Source organism: Gadus chalcogrammus, chromosome 19 (genome assembly GCF_026213295.1).
Source record: "Gadus chalcogrammus isolate NIFS_2021 chromosome 19, NIFS_Gcha_1.0, whole genome shotgun sequence".
Classification (NCBI taxonomy): domain Eukaryota; kingdom Metazoa; phylum Chordata; class Actinopteri; order Gadiformes; family Gadidae; genus Gadus; species Gadus chalcogrammus.
In genome coordinates, this window is record NC_079430.1 from 6829243 (window position 1) to 6846966 (window position 17724).

A 17724-nucleotide genomic window follows, 5' to 3' on the forward strand; every position below is an offset into this window, starting at 1 on the left:
CAAAAAGAAATGCTAACAAGCACACACGCATGGCGGTTTTTTGTCCTTGTGGACTGTCCTTGTGCATGACAAGGCGCTATTTAAAGCTCTTCACACACTTTAAAAGGGACCCACTCAAAGTACTTTCAACCCACAATTTATTCCTTGACAGCGAGGAGTACACTTCACTGTACACTTGCACCGAAATAATTAACATTTAGTCATTTTGCCGATGCTTATATCCGACTCACAGCAGAGCATGAGTTCAATGCAATCTGACATTTCCTGTTTATCCTTTCATTGGTCTGTTTAAAGCAGGGGTCAGGTGTCAAACTCATTTTCACCCCGGGCCACATCAGCATTATGGTTGCCCTCAAAAGGCCGTTTGTAACTGTAAGACTACATAAATATAACGATAAACATATTTTTAAAAAAAACTGTCTGGATTCGAAGTGTAGCCTACAAATATTGTACACATAAATATATGCAAGGTTTCTCTTTACTTTTTATGAATAGAGCAATTTCTTCCCTAAGCTCAAAAACTGGGACCACACACTCACCTTATTTCTGTATGGTAGGGAACATATGCATGCTCGGAGCCCACCTCCTTCAAAAACAGCTGGAACTGGCGTGTTTAGGCCAAAACCCTGATTGTTCTGATGACTGTAGTCTTATATATCATGCAGTTCGAAAACTTTTTCACACAGCTTCTTGCTGGATAATGCAATCTGGATCTGGTCTGGGCACACCACCTTTATTTTTTGCAGGCTTCATTTAGCATACTTTTGTGTTTGTCAAAAGGCAAAGATTAATTTATTCCTTTATCGTAGCAAAGAAGACATCATTTTTTCTCCTTGAAGCACAAAAACGTATTAGCTTTTTTCCTTAAATTGGGATTATTTGTAGATTTAGATTAAGATTTAAGGCATTTAGTAAACGGTTCTAGATAAACGCTGATTTGGAAACACTACAACCATCGCTAGGATCCTGTTATATTGTGGGTTACGTTGTGGGAGATGCATTTAAAAATAAATAAATATATATGTTTTTTGAGTATGCATTTAAAGCTCTCGCAGGCCACAAAAATGAGGTATCAGGCCGGATCCGGCCCACCGGCCTCGTGTTTGACACATCTGGTCTAAAGCAGGGGTGTCAAACTCATTTTAGCCTAGGGGCCACATGGAGGAAAATCTATTCCCAAGTGGGCGGGACCGGTAAAAATATGGCATAATTTTGTAAAATTAAACATGCTGTGAGCACACCAAACACAGGTTTCCCATTTACTTCCGTGAATAAAAAGTACGATGACCATTTTTCTTGTAAAACTCTGCACTGTGTCCACTTTTCGTCTTTTTGACAGAGACATTTTGGGGCAATGAGAGTGCCAAAGCGCATAATGTTGGAAGTATAAAGGTACGGCCACACCAACCGCGTTGCTCGCGGTAGGGGCGTTGAAAATCGGCATTTTTGCATAGGGAACCATTGGTCTAGGCACGGTACACGCGTTGAAGCGTTGCATTGGGGGCTTTAGGCGCGGAAGTTGCACGTAATTACGCACGTAAACGCAGCCTGGCGGACTATTTCTCTGCTGATCAACACTACGAATGCTGGAAACACACCAGACACACCATGTGAAGTTATTTAACCCGATTAGTGTTATTTATATCAGAGATTATTTAATCTAACCCGATCTAAACTCTATCATGCACCCAAACGCGGCGTTTGGGTTTCCTACCTCGGACTCCAGCGCAGCCACGGCCGACATCTTTCTTTATTCTGGGTGGAAATAGTTATAGTTACGCCATTAAATGCGTTTATGGAAACATTTTTAGCGAGAAATGTGCATTTTAATTTCATAATTTTTGCTCAGTGAATGTGAAGGATGTTTGGTTTGATAGTTATGACGAAGAGGGAACGCTCCGTTCACTTGCATGGACATGGACTCATCTAGCTGCGGTGGCGCAGTGACGCGGTGGAAGCGTTGAACCACCACACACCGATCAAGCGTCAGGTTAGGCGCGGTACTCGCGGTATCCACTGCGAGCAACGCGGTTGGTGTGGCCGTAGCATAAGGCAGAGCGACAAGGTAGCTCCGGGCTAGCTGCACTACCTGTTTATACTTGCTCCCTGCTCAGCCCCGGTATAAAGTTTGCTTGCTTAACATAATTGCTATTGCGATTTCTAGTGGACACATTAAGAACAGCAGTTTCTTTCATTGAAAAATAGCAGATAATTTTACGTTACATTCCAAAGCGACTTCCAGTTACACACAATTGTCCAGTAGTTCAATGTACAACAAATTAGTCAGTGCCAGTCAATGCAATTCATGTAATGCTAGGAAGGATTTTTATAATTTTTTTTTTTTTTTTTTTTTTTTTATTATTTTTTTTTTTTACAATACTGTACTTCACAAAATCATCTCGCGGGCCGGATTAAACCCGTTCGCGGGCCTGATCCGGCCCGCGGGCCGTACGTTTGACACCCCTGGTCTAAAGGAACCTCGGTTTCAGCTCCACTCCCCAGGAGGCGGAGCCTAACCCAACCATCGCAACAGACGGCGGTTGAACAAACAAGAGTGAGCCAAGCCAGGTGGAAGAAAGATGGTCTTGATTTAAGTAGAATTATCGATAGTTGATTTGAACAGCATTTTAACATCATGGCACATCTATAAAGCATGTAAGGGTGGACACACAGACGTTGAATATGACATGAGTATTTACATACAAATTTGCAGAATGAGTAAATTCAAAACAAATCAAATTATACCTACGTCCACCACCCTATTTATCATTATATACAATTTCAGCAGATAATACAAATCATTTCTTTCCCATATTAGAACATATATTGCCTTCATGTATTTAGTAGTAGGGCACCATGGGAAACCATAACTCTTTAAAAGGTACAGAAGACAGAGAGAGAATTTTAGGTGTGGGCTGTACCGCATTAACTACTACATTTCAAAGTGCAAACTTTGTCAATTTTTCAATATTTAAATCACAGTGGTGGTAGAAACAGGAAACAAAGATAAATCGATTTTAAGTCTGAAGATATCACATTCACTCAATGCACTGAAAAAAAAAGGCCTGTCTCCCATCCACACATCATCTGGTAATATATTATATCAGTTACTTTTTATTAAATTACCAAGTCATTGCAATGTCTCAAGCATTTCTCCTCGGAAATAGTCACACCATAAAATGAATAAAGATAATCCAGAATGTCAGACAATGGATTAAAGCCACATTGCATTGAAAAACACATAACAAAAAACACTTGACAACAGAAAATTACAATTTGTAAAAAAGGCTTTGTCACGTTTGGCTTGGTTCCCCTTTCCAGTCTCCATGATGAAATCCATGTTGTTACACTTAATCCACACACAAAGCCTCCATCCCTTGTGGGTTTACATTAATGGACGCTTAACTGACGTATTCTGAAATAAAATTAAAAAACGCGGCCTGGTTTGAACATTCATTGATTTAAATCAAGTAAAAACCAAAATGCAAGGAATATTTACTATGTAAGACGTGATTTACTCTTTGATGCAAATTGACTTCAAGTGATTTCATTCCTAGGTTGGTGACTGAGCATTGAACCTGGCTCCGTTTGGCTGCAGATCAACCCCTCACCGCTAGGTTTTATCTGTGTTCTTCACCGCGGATTGAGCGTTCTCTGTCTGATCAGGCACTTTGCTCTTTTAGTCGGGAACCCATGGCTAATAAATGCTCAGACATTGCTCTTTATATACGTGCAACTGTTATCTGAAGCGCACACATTACGTTTTCAGTCAGTCTCACTCGAATCATCAAAGCTAATGAGGATGCTATGCTAATCCAGTCCTGAGGGTTTAGGAGAGAAGAGTTTGCATTGCAAAGCATTTCCAGTGAAAGACAAGTTACTTTTTCTACCGAAAACATTTCCCACCTAAAGTCTCTGTTCATTGCATCAGAACAGGGTTTCCATGGCAACACTGCTTTCTGTCAGCAGCTGCCCAACAAGTAAGTCAGCGTGGGCAATCAAACTGATGTCCAAAACAGTAAGAAAATTCTGCTAGTATCTTCATAAATTATACAATTTAGTTGCTTCAATTGGTTTAAAATAATACATTTCCCTTGCTGCTTGTCAGAAAAAACGAATTCAAGGTTTTCACATAACTTCTGGCTCTGGCCACTCGTGATAGGCACTTGCCATTCTTTATGAGCTTGTTTCTTGGCAAAATGACAACTTAAACATTCAAATGCAAACAATAAATAAATGAATGCAGCTCCCCAAAAAGACAACAACCCAATTTTGGCTAAAGAGACCAGCTCCATCATGAATTCCCTTCTGTTGGGAGAAATAAATCCTTCAAAATAAGAGCCTTTCATTCTGAGACAAACATAGTTTCCCTGCTTTAACATGTCACTCTTCCACCCCTGATCCATTTTCCAAGTGAGGGGACTTTTACTTTGAAGAGTTTTTTGTTCCTGACCTCCCCTAGGTAGTGCCTCTGTCGGGGGATGGGTGGGGTTACTTGGGTGGCGAGGGCCAGATAGGGAGCGGGTGGGCCTCGGTGTTGAACACAAACTTGTCCAGGCTGAGGAGCTCCGTGTCGTTGGAGAAGAGCAGGTAGAGATACTTCAGGGTCTCCCCCAGGAAGAAGCTCTCCATCTTGTCCCGGGGACCTGGGTTAACGGGGTCGCGGACGTTGTTGATGGAGGTGTAGCCACCAGTCGCCACCTTGGGGGGGGTGGGGGAAGGAGGAGGAGGAGGAGGAGGAGGAGAGGCAAAAGGTTAGTAATGAACACAACCCAGCCGGGAACAATCATTTATTTAGTTGTTTTATCCGGTGTTAAGCTTGTCCTCAATAGTTCTCCCATTATTAATTCCATCGACACGTTCCACATATTAGAGACCAATTAATACCCGTCATTGAAGATTGAAAAATGAAAGAATTGGGTTTCATGGGGATAAGCTTGTCCGTAAATGGCCCTCATTATTAATAACAGGAACTCAACGGTTTGACTAATAATCCCCATGTAGTCATGTGCTTTGAAACAATACATTTATGCTTCCCCACGGTTGAAGAGAAAGGAGGAGAGGGGCCCTGGTCACCTTGGTGTGCTTGTTGAAGCTCTGCAGGATGTCCCAGCCCCAGTCCTGGTACTTGGGGTCCTTGGTGAAGCGGTAGAGGTAGAATAAGCTCTCCACCGTCTCTGGTCTCAGCAGATTGTGCCTGTCTGGAGTCTGGACACACAAACACTGGTCCATCAATACCAAACACACTGGTCCATCAATACCAAACACACTGGTCCATCGTTACCAAACACACTGGTCCATCGATACCAAACACACTGGTACATCGATACCACACACACTGGTCCATCAATACCAAACACACTGGTCCATTGATACCACACACACTGGTCCATCGATACCACACACACTGGTCCATCGATACCACACACACACTGGTCCATCGATACCACACACACACACACACTGGTCCATCGATATCACACACTGGTCCATCGATACCAAACACTGGTCCATCGATACCACGCACACTGGTCCATCGATACCACACACACACACACACACACTGGTCCATCGATACCACGCACACTGGTCCATCGATACCACACACACACACACACACACTGGTCCATCGATACCACGCACACTGGTCCATCGATACCACACACACACACACTGGTCCATCATTACCACACACACATACTGGTCCATCAATTCCACAGCAAGAGTCCATCAATACCACACACTGGTCCATCAATACCACACACTGGTCCATCAATACCACACACTGGTCCATCAATACCACACATTGGTCCATCAATACCACACACTGGTCCAGCAATACCACACACTGGTCCATCAATACCACACACTGGTCCATCAATATCACACACTGGTCCATCAATACCACACACTGGTCCATCAATACCACACACTGGTCCATCAATACCACACACTGGTCCAGCAATACCACACACTGGTCCAGCAATACCAGAGAGCGAGTGAGTGAGAGAGCAAGTGAGTGAGTGTTATTGGTTTTGGGAGAGCAAGAGAGACAGAACGAGAAAGATAGGAAGCGAAAGGACGGGAGAAAGATAGGAAGCGAAAGGAAGGGAGAGAGAGGGTGAGACAGAAAGGAAGGGAGAGAGAGGGTGAGACAGAAAGGAAGGGAGAGAGAGGGTGAGACAGAAAGGACGGGAGAGAGAGGGTGAGACAGAAAGGAAGGGAGAGAGAGGGTGAGACAGAAAGGAAGGGAGAGAGAGGGTGAGACAGAAAGGAAGGGAGAGAGAGGGTGAGACAGAAAGGAAGGGAGAGAGAGGGTGAGACAGAAAGGACGGGAGAGAGAGGGTGAGACAGAGAGGAAGGGAGAGAGAGGGTGAGACAGAAAGGAAGGGAGAGAGAGGGTGAGACAGAAAGGACGGGAGAGAGAGGGTGAGACAGAAAGGAAGGGAGAGAGAGGGTGAGACAGAAAGGAAGGGAGAGAGAGGGTGAGACAGAAAGGACGGGAGAGAGAGGGTGAGACAGAGAGGAAGGGAGAGAGAGGGTGAGACAGAAAGGAAGGGAGAGAGAGGGTGAGACAGAGAGGAAGGGAGAGAGAGGGTGAGACAGAAAGGAAGGGAGAGAGAGGGTGAGACAGAGAGGAAGGGAGAGAGAGGGTGAGACAGAAAGGAAGGGAGAGAGAGGGTGAGACAGAAAGGAAGGGAGAGAGAGGGTGAGACAGAAAGGAAGGGAGAGAGAGGGTGAGACAGAAAGGAAGGGAGAGAGAGGGTGAGACAGAAAGGAAGGGAGAGAGATCATATAAATGTGAAAAGGTCTGGAAAGACGGACATCTCCCTTTGTTTTATTGACCTTTGTCTTGGACTTCCAGACATTTGATTAAAGTACCAAGCTGACCTCTTGGTATGGACTAAAGATCAACTACAAAAGACGTTGTGTCTGCAAACACAGACATATTAATTACTTAAATACACAAAGCGTTCATTTGTTAAATACACTAAGGATTAATTGGTGAAGATAACAACGCAAGAAACACGACAGCCATCTTCCAGGTCGATAGAAATACTCCAGAAAGTAATGATAACAGAAAAGAACAATAAAAAATACAAAGGCCGCGCACAGTTGGTTCAGTTATTCAATATTTTTTTATTGAATTTGTGTATAATATTTGCACTTATAACTAATTTAACTACTTACAAACCTCTTCTCCGGCTCAAAGTGAGGTACTAGAACCCCCTGTATTGAGGCCCCTCACCTTGACGTGGATGTCGCGGCCGTCGGCGGCGGGGGGGAGGTTGAACTGGGCGATCTCGGGGCTCAGGCCGGTCTCCATCTGGACGTACATCTGGTGGCACGTCTCCATCAGCTGCTGGGCCAGGTCCATGTGGTCCCCTGGGAGCCCGTGGTGGGCTCCCAGGGCCAGGGTGCCCGGGAGGAAGCACACCAGGTGGTCCTGGGAGGGGGGGGGGGGGGGGGCGGAGGCGGAGCACAGAGGGAGGAATTGTACTTTTTATCTTGAAATATCATAATTATATTATAATATTATATATATATATTATATAATTATCATCATTTTATTATCATTAAATTCATTATAGCTATGAATCATTACTATAACCCTTGTTATTAGTAGTCAAAATCCAGATGCACTGGGTTAACAAATAAAATAAACATTGAACAAATGGACCAGGTAGTCATGTAGGTGGTTCACTGTGCTAGATGATGAGGTAGTGAGTTGCCCGTGGGCCAGGTTAAACATCGGGACACACATTGGCCGGAGGGTTGATTGCGGTTTTCGTAGCTATGTGCCGTAGCCTGACCGCTCAGTGACAGGGAGGCGGTGTGGTTGTTGGGTTTACCATCTTGGGGTTGAAGCGGTTGTGGGACAGTTCTCCTACGAAGGTGAGCTGGCTGGGTCCAGACTGTCGAAGCAGGTGCTTCCTCACCCCCTCCAGAGCATGCAGGTAGTCCTCCAGCAGGCTGCACACACACACACACACACACACACACACACACACACACACACACACACACACACACACACACACACACACACACACACACACACACACACACACACACACACACACACACACACACACACACCTCATGTTAAGCCAGAACATGGAGTATACACATCCATATACGTTTACATCATTCAAAGATCAAGCATCATAGAAGAGAGACCGATATAAAGAGAGAAGGATTGTATATAAATTGCGCAAGGCAACCAACATGGAATTGTGGTGCATTCATCCATCTGAATAGGAGGCAAAATACATGCATTATATCCCATAGCAATCCTTAGCTTTATCAGCAACAATCCCACTCAAACAATAACCGATCCGCTTTTAATTGAAAAAGGGCTTGATTGGCCAATAAATTTGCTTATCAGTAATTGGTTAATTGGGGCTGATTCCTCTTGATTGCAGTCACCTGTCCTCGGTCTTGCCGCCCTGGATCCACTGTTTGAGCAGGTACTCGTAGTAGCTGTCGGTGCGCGCCCCCAGCGTGAACACCCCCTTGTGGGAGAAGTGTCCCGTGTTGGTGTTGATGAACATGGGCACCAGGCCGTCCTTCTTGCCCGCCAGGTTGTGCACCAGCCGGGTCACCTCGTTGACCGCGTTCTGGGGCGAGAGGAGGGAGAAAGACTGGTCTTTGACTGGCAGGTGTTCAGCATTGTACCAGGGAGTTAAACAGGTTGACTTGTTTTGGAGATAGTTAGATGTCATGTGTTCGCCCATGGCTCCATGGACTCATCTTTGTTCATTCCTGCACCTCCATCATCTATCAATCCAACAAACCCAACCATCCATTACTCTATTGACCAAATAGAGTCTATTGCCCAAATCCACCGATATTTATCACTCATCTGTTGACCATTGATTTGACCCATCAAGCCATCATCATAATAATAATAATAATAATAATAATAATAATAATAATAATAATAATAATACAAAATCCAACATTCATCAGAGCAGGCAAAAAACAACAACAAGATAATAAAAGTGTACAAGAGAAAAGAGTGGGGTCATTCTAGTCCCAAGAACGCAACTGACTTAAAGGGAGCAGGCTTGTCTGAATAGACACGGTTTCAGGTGAGATCTGACAGTGGCTCTGGAACTGGAGCGTTGGATGTCATGAGGCAGACAGTTCCACAGGTGGGGGGCTGAGCGACTGAATCAGCCACTCAACATCCATCCACTCATCCTCCATTGGGGTCCAGGGCAGGTCTAAGAGGGCACAGCCCTGGTCCTGGGGTATAGGTGGGAAGTGACCTGGTACTGGGGGTCCTGGGTGGTCTAGGGGGTACTGACCTGGTACTGGGGGTCCTGGGTGGTTTAGGGGGACTGACCTGGTACTGGGGGTCCTGGGTGGTCTAGGGGGTACTGACCTGGTACTGGGGGTCCTGGGTGGTCTAGGGGGTACTGACCTGGTACTGGGGGTCCTGGGTGGTCTAGGGGGTACTGACATGGTACTGGGGGTCCTTGGTGGTCTAGGGGGGGCTGACCTGGTACTGGGGGTCCTCAGTGGTCTATGGGGGACTGACCTGGTACTGGGGGTCCTGGGTGGTCTAGGGGGTACTGACCTGGTACTGGGGGTCCTCAGTGGTCTATGGGGGACTGACCTGGTACTGGGGGTCCTGGGTGGTCTAGGGGGTACTGACATGGTACTGGGGGTCCTGGGTGGTCTAGGGGGTACTGACCTGGTACTGGGGGTCCTCATGGTCTAGAGGGTACTGACCAGGTTCTGGGGGTCCTGGGTGGTCTAGGGGGTACTGACCTGGTACTGGGGGTCCCCGGTGAGTCGGCTGAGCTCTCTGAACTCCAGCTGGATGCTGGTCACCTCGGCCACCGTGCTGTCGGTGGTCCAGCGGGGCGGGTGGGCCGTGCCCTTCCCGATGTTGACGTCCGAGTAGGGGATCTTAGAGGGGGTGTTGAAGGCCGGCATCAGCCTGGACCCGATGTCGATCTGGAGAGGGCGGAGAGGGCGGAGAGGGAGGAGAGGGAGGAGAGGGAGGAGAGGGAGGAGAGGGAGGAGAGGGAGGAGAGGGAGGAGAGGGCGGGGAGGGAGGGAGCAGCAGACGTCAGGGCCCCACATGGCCGTGGGCGGGGGACAGTCCAGTGCTCCCCAAGCGGTCCAGAGGCCCAGCTGGGGGGCCCTTTCGGCCCCAGAATGGAGCCCATATTTAGTTTACTAGAATAAGCAATGCAGACTCAGTCTGCAGACTATTATACGTTTTCCTCAAAGTACGTTGTTCATCCATAAAGACTTCCCCTTTTCAGGCTTACACACAAACCATGATCAGAGGAGAGAGGGGTCACACCCCACGGTTAGAAAACCCCGGGTCTGGGGGTTAGTGTGACTCCCAGCTGAAGGGGGCTGGGTTCCATCCCTAACGGCATCAGGTGTGTGTCTCAGAGCCAGAGGCACCTGGTCCACACGCTCCGTCTTAATAGTCACATATTATATGTATAGTAAAGTAGGAGTGTGCACAAATGTGCCCCACATTTCTTGTGTGTGGAAGTGCTCTCTACCTTGGTGACTCACAAAGAAGGTTTTTGAGTAAATTAACCATAAAAATAAATCTTAAAAGCTGTAAAAAATGCCATTACTCATGCTGTCGTCAAGCTACGGTAATTCTATTTTTCGCCCCGATTATTCGAATCCATTCCATTGGCTGTTGTCATGGATACTGATCGTCAAAAAGGGTATGAGGTGCCCCGAGGGCGAGAATGAGAGAGAGAGGGCGGCGAGCGAGCGAGAGAGCGAGGAAGACAGAGGCGATAGAGACATGAGCGTAGCCAGAAAGAGAGAGCCACAGAGAGATACGGAGCACACGTCGATACAGAAAGAGACTGACAGTGGCCGAGAGAAGAGGGCGCCACAGAGAGCGAGAGAGAGAGAGAGAGAGCGTGAGAGAGAGACAGAGGGAGTGGGCAGAACCAATGTGAGTGAGTCAGTGAGTGACTTTGAAAGTGAGAAGAAGAGCCAGAGAGCGAGGAGAGAGGGCGAGGGACTCAGAGCGAGACGCCAGAGGGACATGAGGTTGACAGAGATAGAGCCACAGAGAGGGGGGGGGGGGGGGGGGGGACACTCACAGCTTTCTCCAGGAACAGCTGGTCGGAGGTCAGGTGGTAGGTGCTCAGCAGCCCGCCGAGGACCCGGATGGTGCTCTCGAAAAGGTTCACGTCCACGTTCCTGGAGAAGGACAGGTCCTTCTCCACCCAGCCACGGGCCTCCGAGAACTCTGCAGGGGGGGGGGGGGGGGGAGACAGAGAGCCAGGGAGAAGGAGGGGGAGGGGGGGGGACAGAGAGCCAGGGAGAGGGCGAGAGGTGGAGTAGGTGGAGTGGGACAGCGGAAAAGAGGTATAAGAAAGAGAGAAAGAGATTGGTGTCAGGAAGAGGGAGACACAGAGAGAGCCACGTGGAGAGGAAGAGGAGAGTGCAGTATGGAGACAGGGGGAGGGAGGGAGGGAGGGGGGAGAGAAAACAAAACAAACCATAATTAAAATAAGCAGAAATAAGCCGTCGAAGAAATCTGACTGACCTTTATGCTGACAGCTCCTATGAAGATGAATACACAATCTGCTCTCAGAGAAGAAGCAGTGGGAGGTGGTACATGCGCGCGAGAGAGATATAGAGAGACAGAGAGAACGGGAGCACGCCAGGGCTAAGGCGAGAGTGAAAGGCACAGGAGAGAAGCAGGAGTATGTGAAAGCGAGATTTGAAGAACAGAACCCAATTTCTTTAACGTCTGCAATATCGTGCAATCTTAAGCTACTGTGCATGTTTATTTTTTATATTTTGTGCATATCTTGCTGCTGCTTATGCGTTTGTTTTAATTTCTTTAATTTCGAGCATTGGTCGGGCTAACCAATGCTCTGATGGTAAAATAACAACTTTTACGTTGTAACCAGTAAGAGTCTCTCCAGCAGACGCAGGAGGAGACCCAGACCCCGTAGCTTCCTTCAGATCCACATGATTTCTACTCTGAAAGTCAGAAGGCCCAGCGACCGTACCCTCCTTCAGGCCCAGGATCCACATGGTGTCCAGGGCGTCCACCAGGGTGAGGCCCAGGCCGAACCACTCGGCGAAGGTCTTGGAGACGGGCTTCAGCTCGTCGTGGCCCCAGGCATAGCTCTTATAGCCCAGCCAGGCGTGGCGGAAGGCCTGGCGCACGGCCTCCGGGCGGTCCACCACCTCCTGAACGGCCGCCGGGGACACTGAGAGGGGACGCACAGAGGGAGAGAGGGGGGGGGGGGGGAGAGGGGACGCACAGAGGGGGAGGGAGGGGGGGAGGGGACGCACAGAGAGGGAGGGAGGGGGAGAGGGGACGTACAGAGAGGGAGGGGGGGGGGGGGGAGGGGACGCACAGAGAGGGAGGGAGGGGGAGAGGGGACGTACAGAGAGGGAGGGGGGGGGGGAGGGGACGCACAGAGAGGGAGGGAGGGGGAGAGGGGACGTACAGAGAGGGAGGGGGGGGGGGAGGGGACGCACAGAGAGGGAGGGAGGGAGGAGAGGGGACGTACAGAGAGGGAGGGGGGGGGGGAGGGGACGCACAGAGAGGGAGGGAGGGAGGAGAGGGGACGGGGGATGAGGAACCAGAGGAATGGAAGAGCCACGGACCACGAGGGTTCATCCAAAGCAGCATCACGTGTTGGTAGGATCTTTATCAACTTCACCAGTTGTTGATCGTAGTCCAAACCTTTAGGATATCTTTAGTAAACCTGGCTCTCCCTGTTGTTTAGACCAATGCAGTCTACTGTACAGTGAGGCAGAGCGAGTTAACGAAGTTAGCGAGAGTCAAAGTCAGTTGGATTGAATCAACGTGAGTGAGTGAGGCAAAGAGAGAGAGAGTCAGAGAGAGTCAAGTTAAGCAAAAATTAGTTAAGAAAGTTTGAAGAGTCAGTCGGGTAGATTGAGCCAAAGTGAGTTAAATTAAGTTAGGTCTAGTCAGAGTGAGTCAAAGCGAGTCAGAGAGGGAGTCGAGGGGAAGAGAGAAGCCAGCAAAGAGAAGAGGGGAGTGGTAGAAGGGTGCTGTGAGCCCGGGGTGCTACAGACCTGCGATGCCGGGGGCGGGAACAGCAGCAGCGACATCACTTCCTGCCAGGGCAGCCCCTCCCTCTTGTCTCTCTCCAGCCGAGGGGAGGGGCTCTGTCCCCTGGTCCGCCTCGATCATGGCCCCCCGCCAGCTGCAGGGGACACACACACACACACACACACACACACACACACACACACACACACACACACACACACACACACACACACACACACACACACACACACACACACACACACACACACACACACACACACACAGTTTAAGTTTGACTTTCACTTCATCTTTTGCTGAGGTGTGAGTCTTCCTGCGGCGTGAAGGTTACGTCTGGTGATGCATGAACCAGGGAATTAAATGTAATATAAACAGGGAATGCACTGGACTTTGGAATTTGCCTTTTTCGATTTTGTATTCATTTGAAGTTGGACCTCGCTGCTTTTTCGGTATAAATCAAGGTTATAGTGGTGTGCAAATAACACTTTAAGTCACAGATCCTTAGTCTAGATTTCTGTCTTTTTGGCAGGTTTGTTCTCCGTGTTTTCGAGTGCACATGTGCATAGAACGTTATTAATCCCCCAGAGGGGACATCACTTTGGTACAACAGCCAAGCAGCAGCGGAAAACACAGGATAAGATACAATACAATAAAAATACAAAGTGCTAATGAAAGCAAAAATAGATGCTAAAGTGAACAGAACAAACGGGGCGATCAAAATTAACGTTATAAAAAATATAAATTATAAAGTGGCCCAGTACCAGTACTTAAAGTATATTAAAGTGTATTCATACAAATGTAAACAAAGAGACATATGCATATGTACTTATGTGTATTGGAGGGAGCGAGTGCGTACCTGACGATCTTCTCCTCTTTCTCCTGCTCCTCCTCTTCATCGGCCCGGTCGGCCAGATGCTCCGGCTGATCCCTCCTCAGTGGCCAATCAGAGGCGTTGTTCCAGCGCTGAAAGCCCGGCGGTCCACGCCTGCTCACCAGCGGACGCTTCTGCCAACCGATGGATAGCTGAGTTAATGCACGAGGGCGGGATGGTGCAGCGGCCCGGGGTAGACACCGGCGGCCAAAAGCTCATTATTTTCCGGCGATGCGATTGGGGATTCAACAGCTCCTTTTGTTCATAAATCCATTTTTGTACAGTGTATCATACAAGATTGCATGATTCGGGTTACAACCATTGTTAAATGTGAAGTATTAAATATAATATAAAGGCTGAACAATGGACAACCTGTTTTTTCTTCTTATGGTCATCATTACTATGGTCATAGTTGAAGTGGAAATAATTTCCACTTTTCACTATAATGCTTAAGATGACACCCATAGTGTAGAAGCCCCCCCCAGCAGCCACAGCAGCTCCTACCCACCTTAACAGGAGCTTTCTTGGGGACAGGACCTTGGGGCCCCTGTGGTCTTTCGACGACCTGCGGTAGAAGTCCTGGGAGGACTGCGGGAGGGCCCACCTCTGGACCCTTGTTGAAGCCAGGGACTTTCCTGATGGCTGGGTCCGCAACGGGCCTCACCCCCGGGGGCTCGGCCTCTGGCTCCCGCTCCCCCGCCTCCAGCCATTCCTCCCTGTCTGACGGTACTGGACAGACAGACAAGCTAATTATTTGACACTAATATAAAAAAGCTTAAGTTTGTGGGTGTGTGTGTCTGGATCTCTATATGTATGTTTGTACATACATATAGAGATGTATGTACAAACATACATATGTGTTTGTACATACGTGTTTGTACATACAACACACACACGAACGCGCGTGCGTGTGTATACTGACCGGGCCAATCCTGGTTGAGGCTGGGGTAGGACAGCAGACCCAGGATGAGCATCAGAGCCAGCAGGAAGAAGATCAAACTCCGCTGGAGGCGAGACAACTGTTTCCACTTCTACACACACACACACACACACACACACACACACACACACACACACACACACACACACACACACACACACACACACACACACACACACACACACACACACACACACACACACACACACGTAATCACTAAATAAAACTGACTCTTTCATCATGTCCAAATTTGATAGATTAAACAGACATTTAAGCCACAATGAAAAGTGTCACACACAGTGATACATGCCATTAAGGAGCAGTTAGATGTAAGGGCATCTTTCTCTAGGATGCCTACAGGTTAGACTGCGGACAACGTTTTTGTGTAAATGCAAGGAAGGGGCAACTCGTCCAGTATCCTGAAGTCTAATCTATTGAACGTCACAAAGTCTTAAGTATAAGCTACATTGCACACATATTTTGGACCAAAAACTACTATACATTATATTACAACTATAAGCTGAACATTGTGAGCGAAGAGGAAACCCTAAGTGAACCAGTAGGACTCTTCTGGTAACAGATCACATTACCTCTATCTGGAGGGAAGAACCCAATCTCAGCTTCAAAGTTAGTATGACACTAGGACACTTCAAACCGACGGACCCCATGAGGATAGCATGTTCATTGGCACAGCCTGAGACTGCTAAAGTGGTATTTTTTTCGTCTTGCCGGTATGTGTAAGCGTACAGAGGACACAACGGCCATTATGACATGCCGATAACCGTGTGCAGAGAAATTGGATTCTAATTAGATAAGCCAACATGCCCCGGGGAACGAACACACACACACACACACACACACACACACACACACACACACACACACACACACACACACACACACACACACACACACACACACACACACACACACACACACACACACACACACACGTATTAGTCATACAAGTGGCATGCAATGTGACCCCACTGATAACAGCGACAAAGGTGTTAATTGTCCCCGGACACAGATTAATCACGGCCGCGTGTCTCCGTGTAAGACCATGGGGCCGGGGGGGAAGCGTGCGTGCACAGGGAAATAAGGAGATTAAAAATGGCTTTTAATTTGGTTCTGTGATGCTTTGACACTGCTCCCAAACGTCTGCCACGACACACCTCGATCTTACGTGGATGTGTGCAAGACCAATGTCACCTTTCATGTGTTCCTGACTGCAATACAACAATGAAGACGACGTGTAAAAAGTCTGAAAGCAGAACATTCTATAACCAAGGCGATACAGATTTGTAAATGAACAGAGGAGCTGAACTTATTTAAATGTCGTCTGAAAATTTCACTTTACCCTTGAGGAGACGAGCAGTAGTAGTAAGCAGTTGAGCAGGAGGAAAGGAGCAAGTGTGGTATTGAGACAGTCGAGCTGCTTCTGCTTTATTAAAAAGGTATGATGTCCAGGCCAAGCACAACCGTCACACGTGTTTTATGAGCGCATGTCTAGCATTCAGGAAATGTAACCTTGCTTAGTTGTCTGCCTAAAGCCCATTTTCTAGCCTAATAAATATTGGAAAGATGGATACATTGGTGATCAAGGTGAACATCTCAAAACATATTGGAAGCCTGGCTCAACTCTAGTAGCAGTTCCATTAGAAATTCAGCATACAGTTGGATATAGCTTACCCTCCAACAAGACTGTCTGCGGTGCTTCCCATTGTTGTAGGAGTCGGACAGGGTCAGAGAGATGAAGTCCTTCCTCGAGGAGGGGTACATCTCTGAGGTGGGGGGCACTCAGACGTCATACATACTGAGAAAAAAAAAAAAGATCAACAGACTTCAGAGTTCTGTGTCTCGAGGCGTTTACAACTTGAGTCATTGTGTTCAAACGACAACATTGAAACACTATTCGTTCAGCTTTCGATTCTCGCCAGGGGATGATAATTACTGAACATAATCAGAGTATATTGACACATAGACCTCGTAGGTAGAGGACTATGATTTATGCCACTAAGTATGGAGAATTCTGTCCCCAAGCATTGATCACAACCCCGGGGTATTGAGTTGATTTCACGTTCTACCTTGACATGTTGTTAACAATGAATAGCTGTATCATAATAATTGTAATAATTTTCTTAACAATAAAGCATTATTAAGAGAAACCCATGTCATTAATGCACGGTCAAGCAATTAAAGACAACAGTTTTCGAATCAACATTGTATAGGCTACTCTACTATGACTGCTGTAGAATGCCATCTTTATTTTTAAAGGGCTGATTAATACGACTCAATAACAATGCAGTATGGAAACAGGACTCAATGCTAGTAACGTTAACTGTTGTGGAAATATGTTAGGGCACTTACTTTACATTCATTAAATCAAGCACCAGAGCAACAAGGAGGTCCGTTTTAAGACTAGAATAAGAGTAAAGAGAAAATACATATCCAGCACGTAACATCTGTCAGTGATTAAGTGATCGCGTCTCTGTGTGATCCCTCACCTTTCAGTCCCTGTCGTTTCCTTCATGATATCAACAACCAGAAGCTCGTCAGCTGTTAGCAGCAGCCAGTTAGCATTCCCTATGACTTGTATCCAACGCAAACCCGCTCCTCAGTCATGGAGAACCAACATGGAGACTGAGCGCCGGTCTTTCCTGGGGTAGCTATGTAACTGCAGATGTAACACTTCTTAATCAAGGCGTTGAATAGTAAATAAAGTCTTCCACGAATGAAAGATGAGCAGCACTGAACAGGAAGTGACAGCTCGCTAGTAAAGGCGCGTCACGTGATCTGACCACGTGTTCAATGTTTTCTATGAAGCATGGATGAGAACATAGGCCTATACTTACA

The 17724-nt window shown here is 47.3% G+C and overlaps 1 protein-coding gene across 1 annotated transcript; it reads right to left on the reverse strand.

Moving 5' to 3' along the window:
* Window positions 1–2385: 2385 nt before the first annotated feature.
* Window positions 2386–17652, reverse strand: man1b1a (mannosidase, alpha, class 1B, member 1a). The gene is made up of 14 exons (XM_056578694.1): window positions 17376–17652; window positions 16561–16684; window positions 14851–14959; window positions 14437–14657; window positions 13914–14062; window positions 13063–13193; window positions 12021–12224; window positions 11100–11248; window positions 9781–9969; window positions 8431–8621; window positions 7854–7974; window positions 7250–7447; window positions 5077–5208; window positions 2386–4701 (listed from the first exon to the last, which is right to left on the reverse strand). The coding sequence occupies exons 2-14, from the start codon at window positions 16648–16650 to the stop codon at window positions 4492–4494; spliced, it is 2094 nt and encodes a 697-aa protein (XP_056434669.1). The 5' UTR covers window positions 16651–16684; window positions 17376–17652; the 3' UTR covers window positions 2386–4491.
* Between the last annotated feature and the right edge of the window lie 72 nt (window positions 17653–17724).

Bases quoted from the DNA above. Each gene is read 5' to 3' on its own strand.
- man1b1a (XM_056578694.1), bottom strand. From the start codon at position 16,650: ATGTACCCCTCCTCGAGGAAGGACTTCATCTCTCTGACCCTGTCCGAC. The intron at 8,622-9,780 runs GTCAGTACCCCC...CTCTCGCCCCAG, and splicing joins CCGGGGACCCCCAGTACCAG to AACGCGGTCAACGAGGTGAC. The intron at 4,702-5,076 runs GTGACCAGGGCC...ACCCCCCCCAAG, and splicing joins GCTTCAACAAGCACACCAAG to GTGGCGACTGGTGGCTACAC.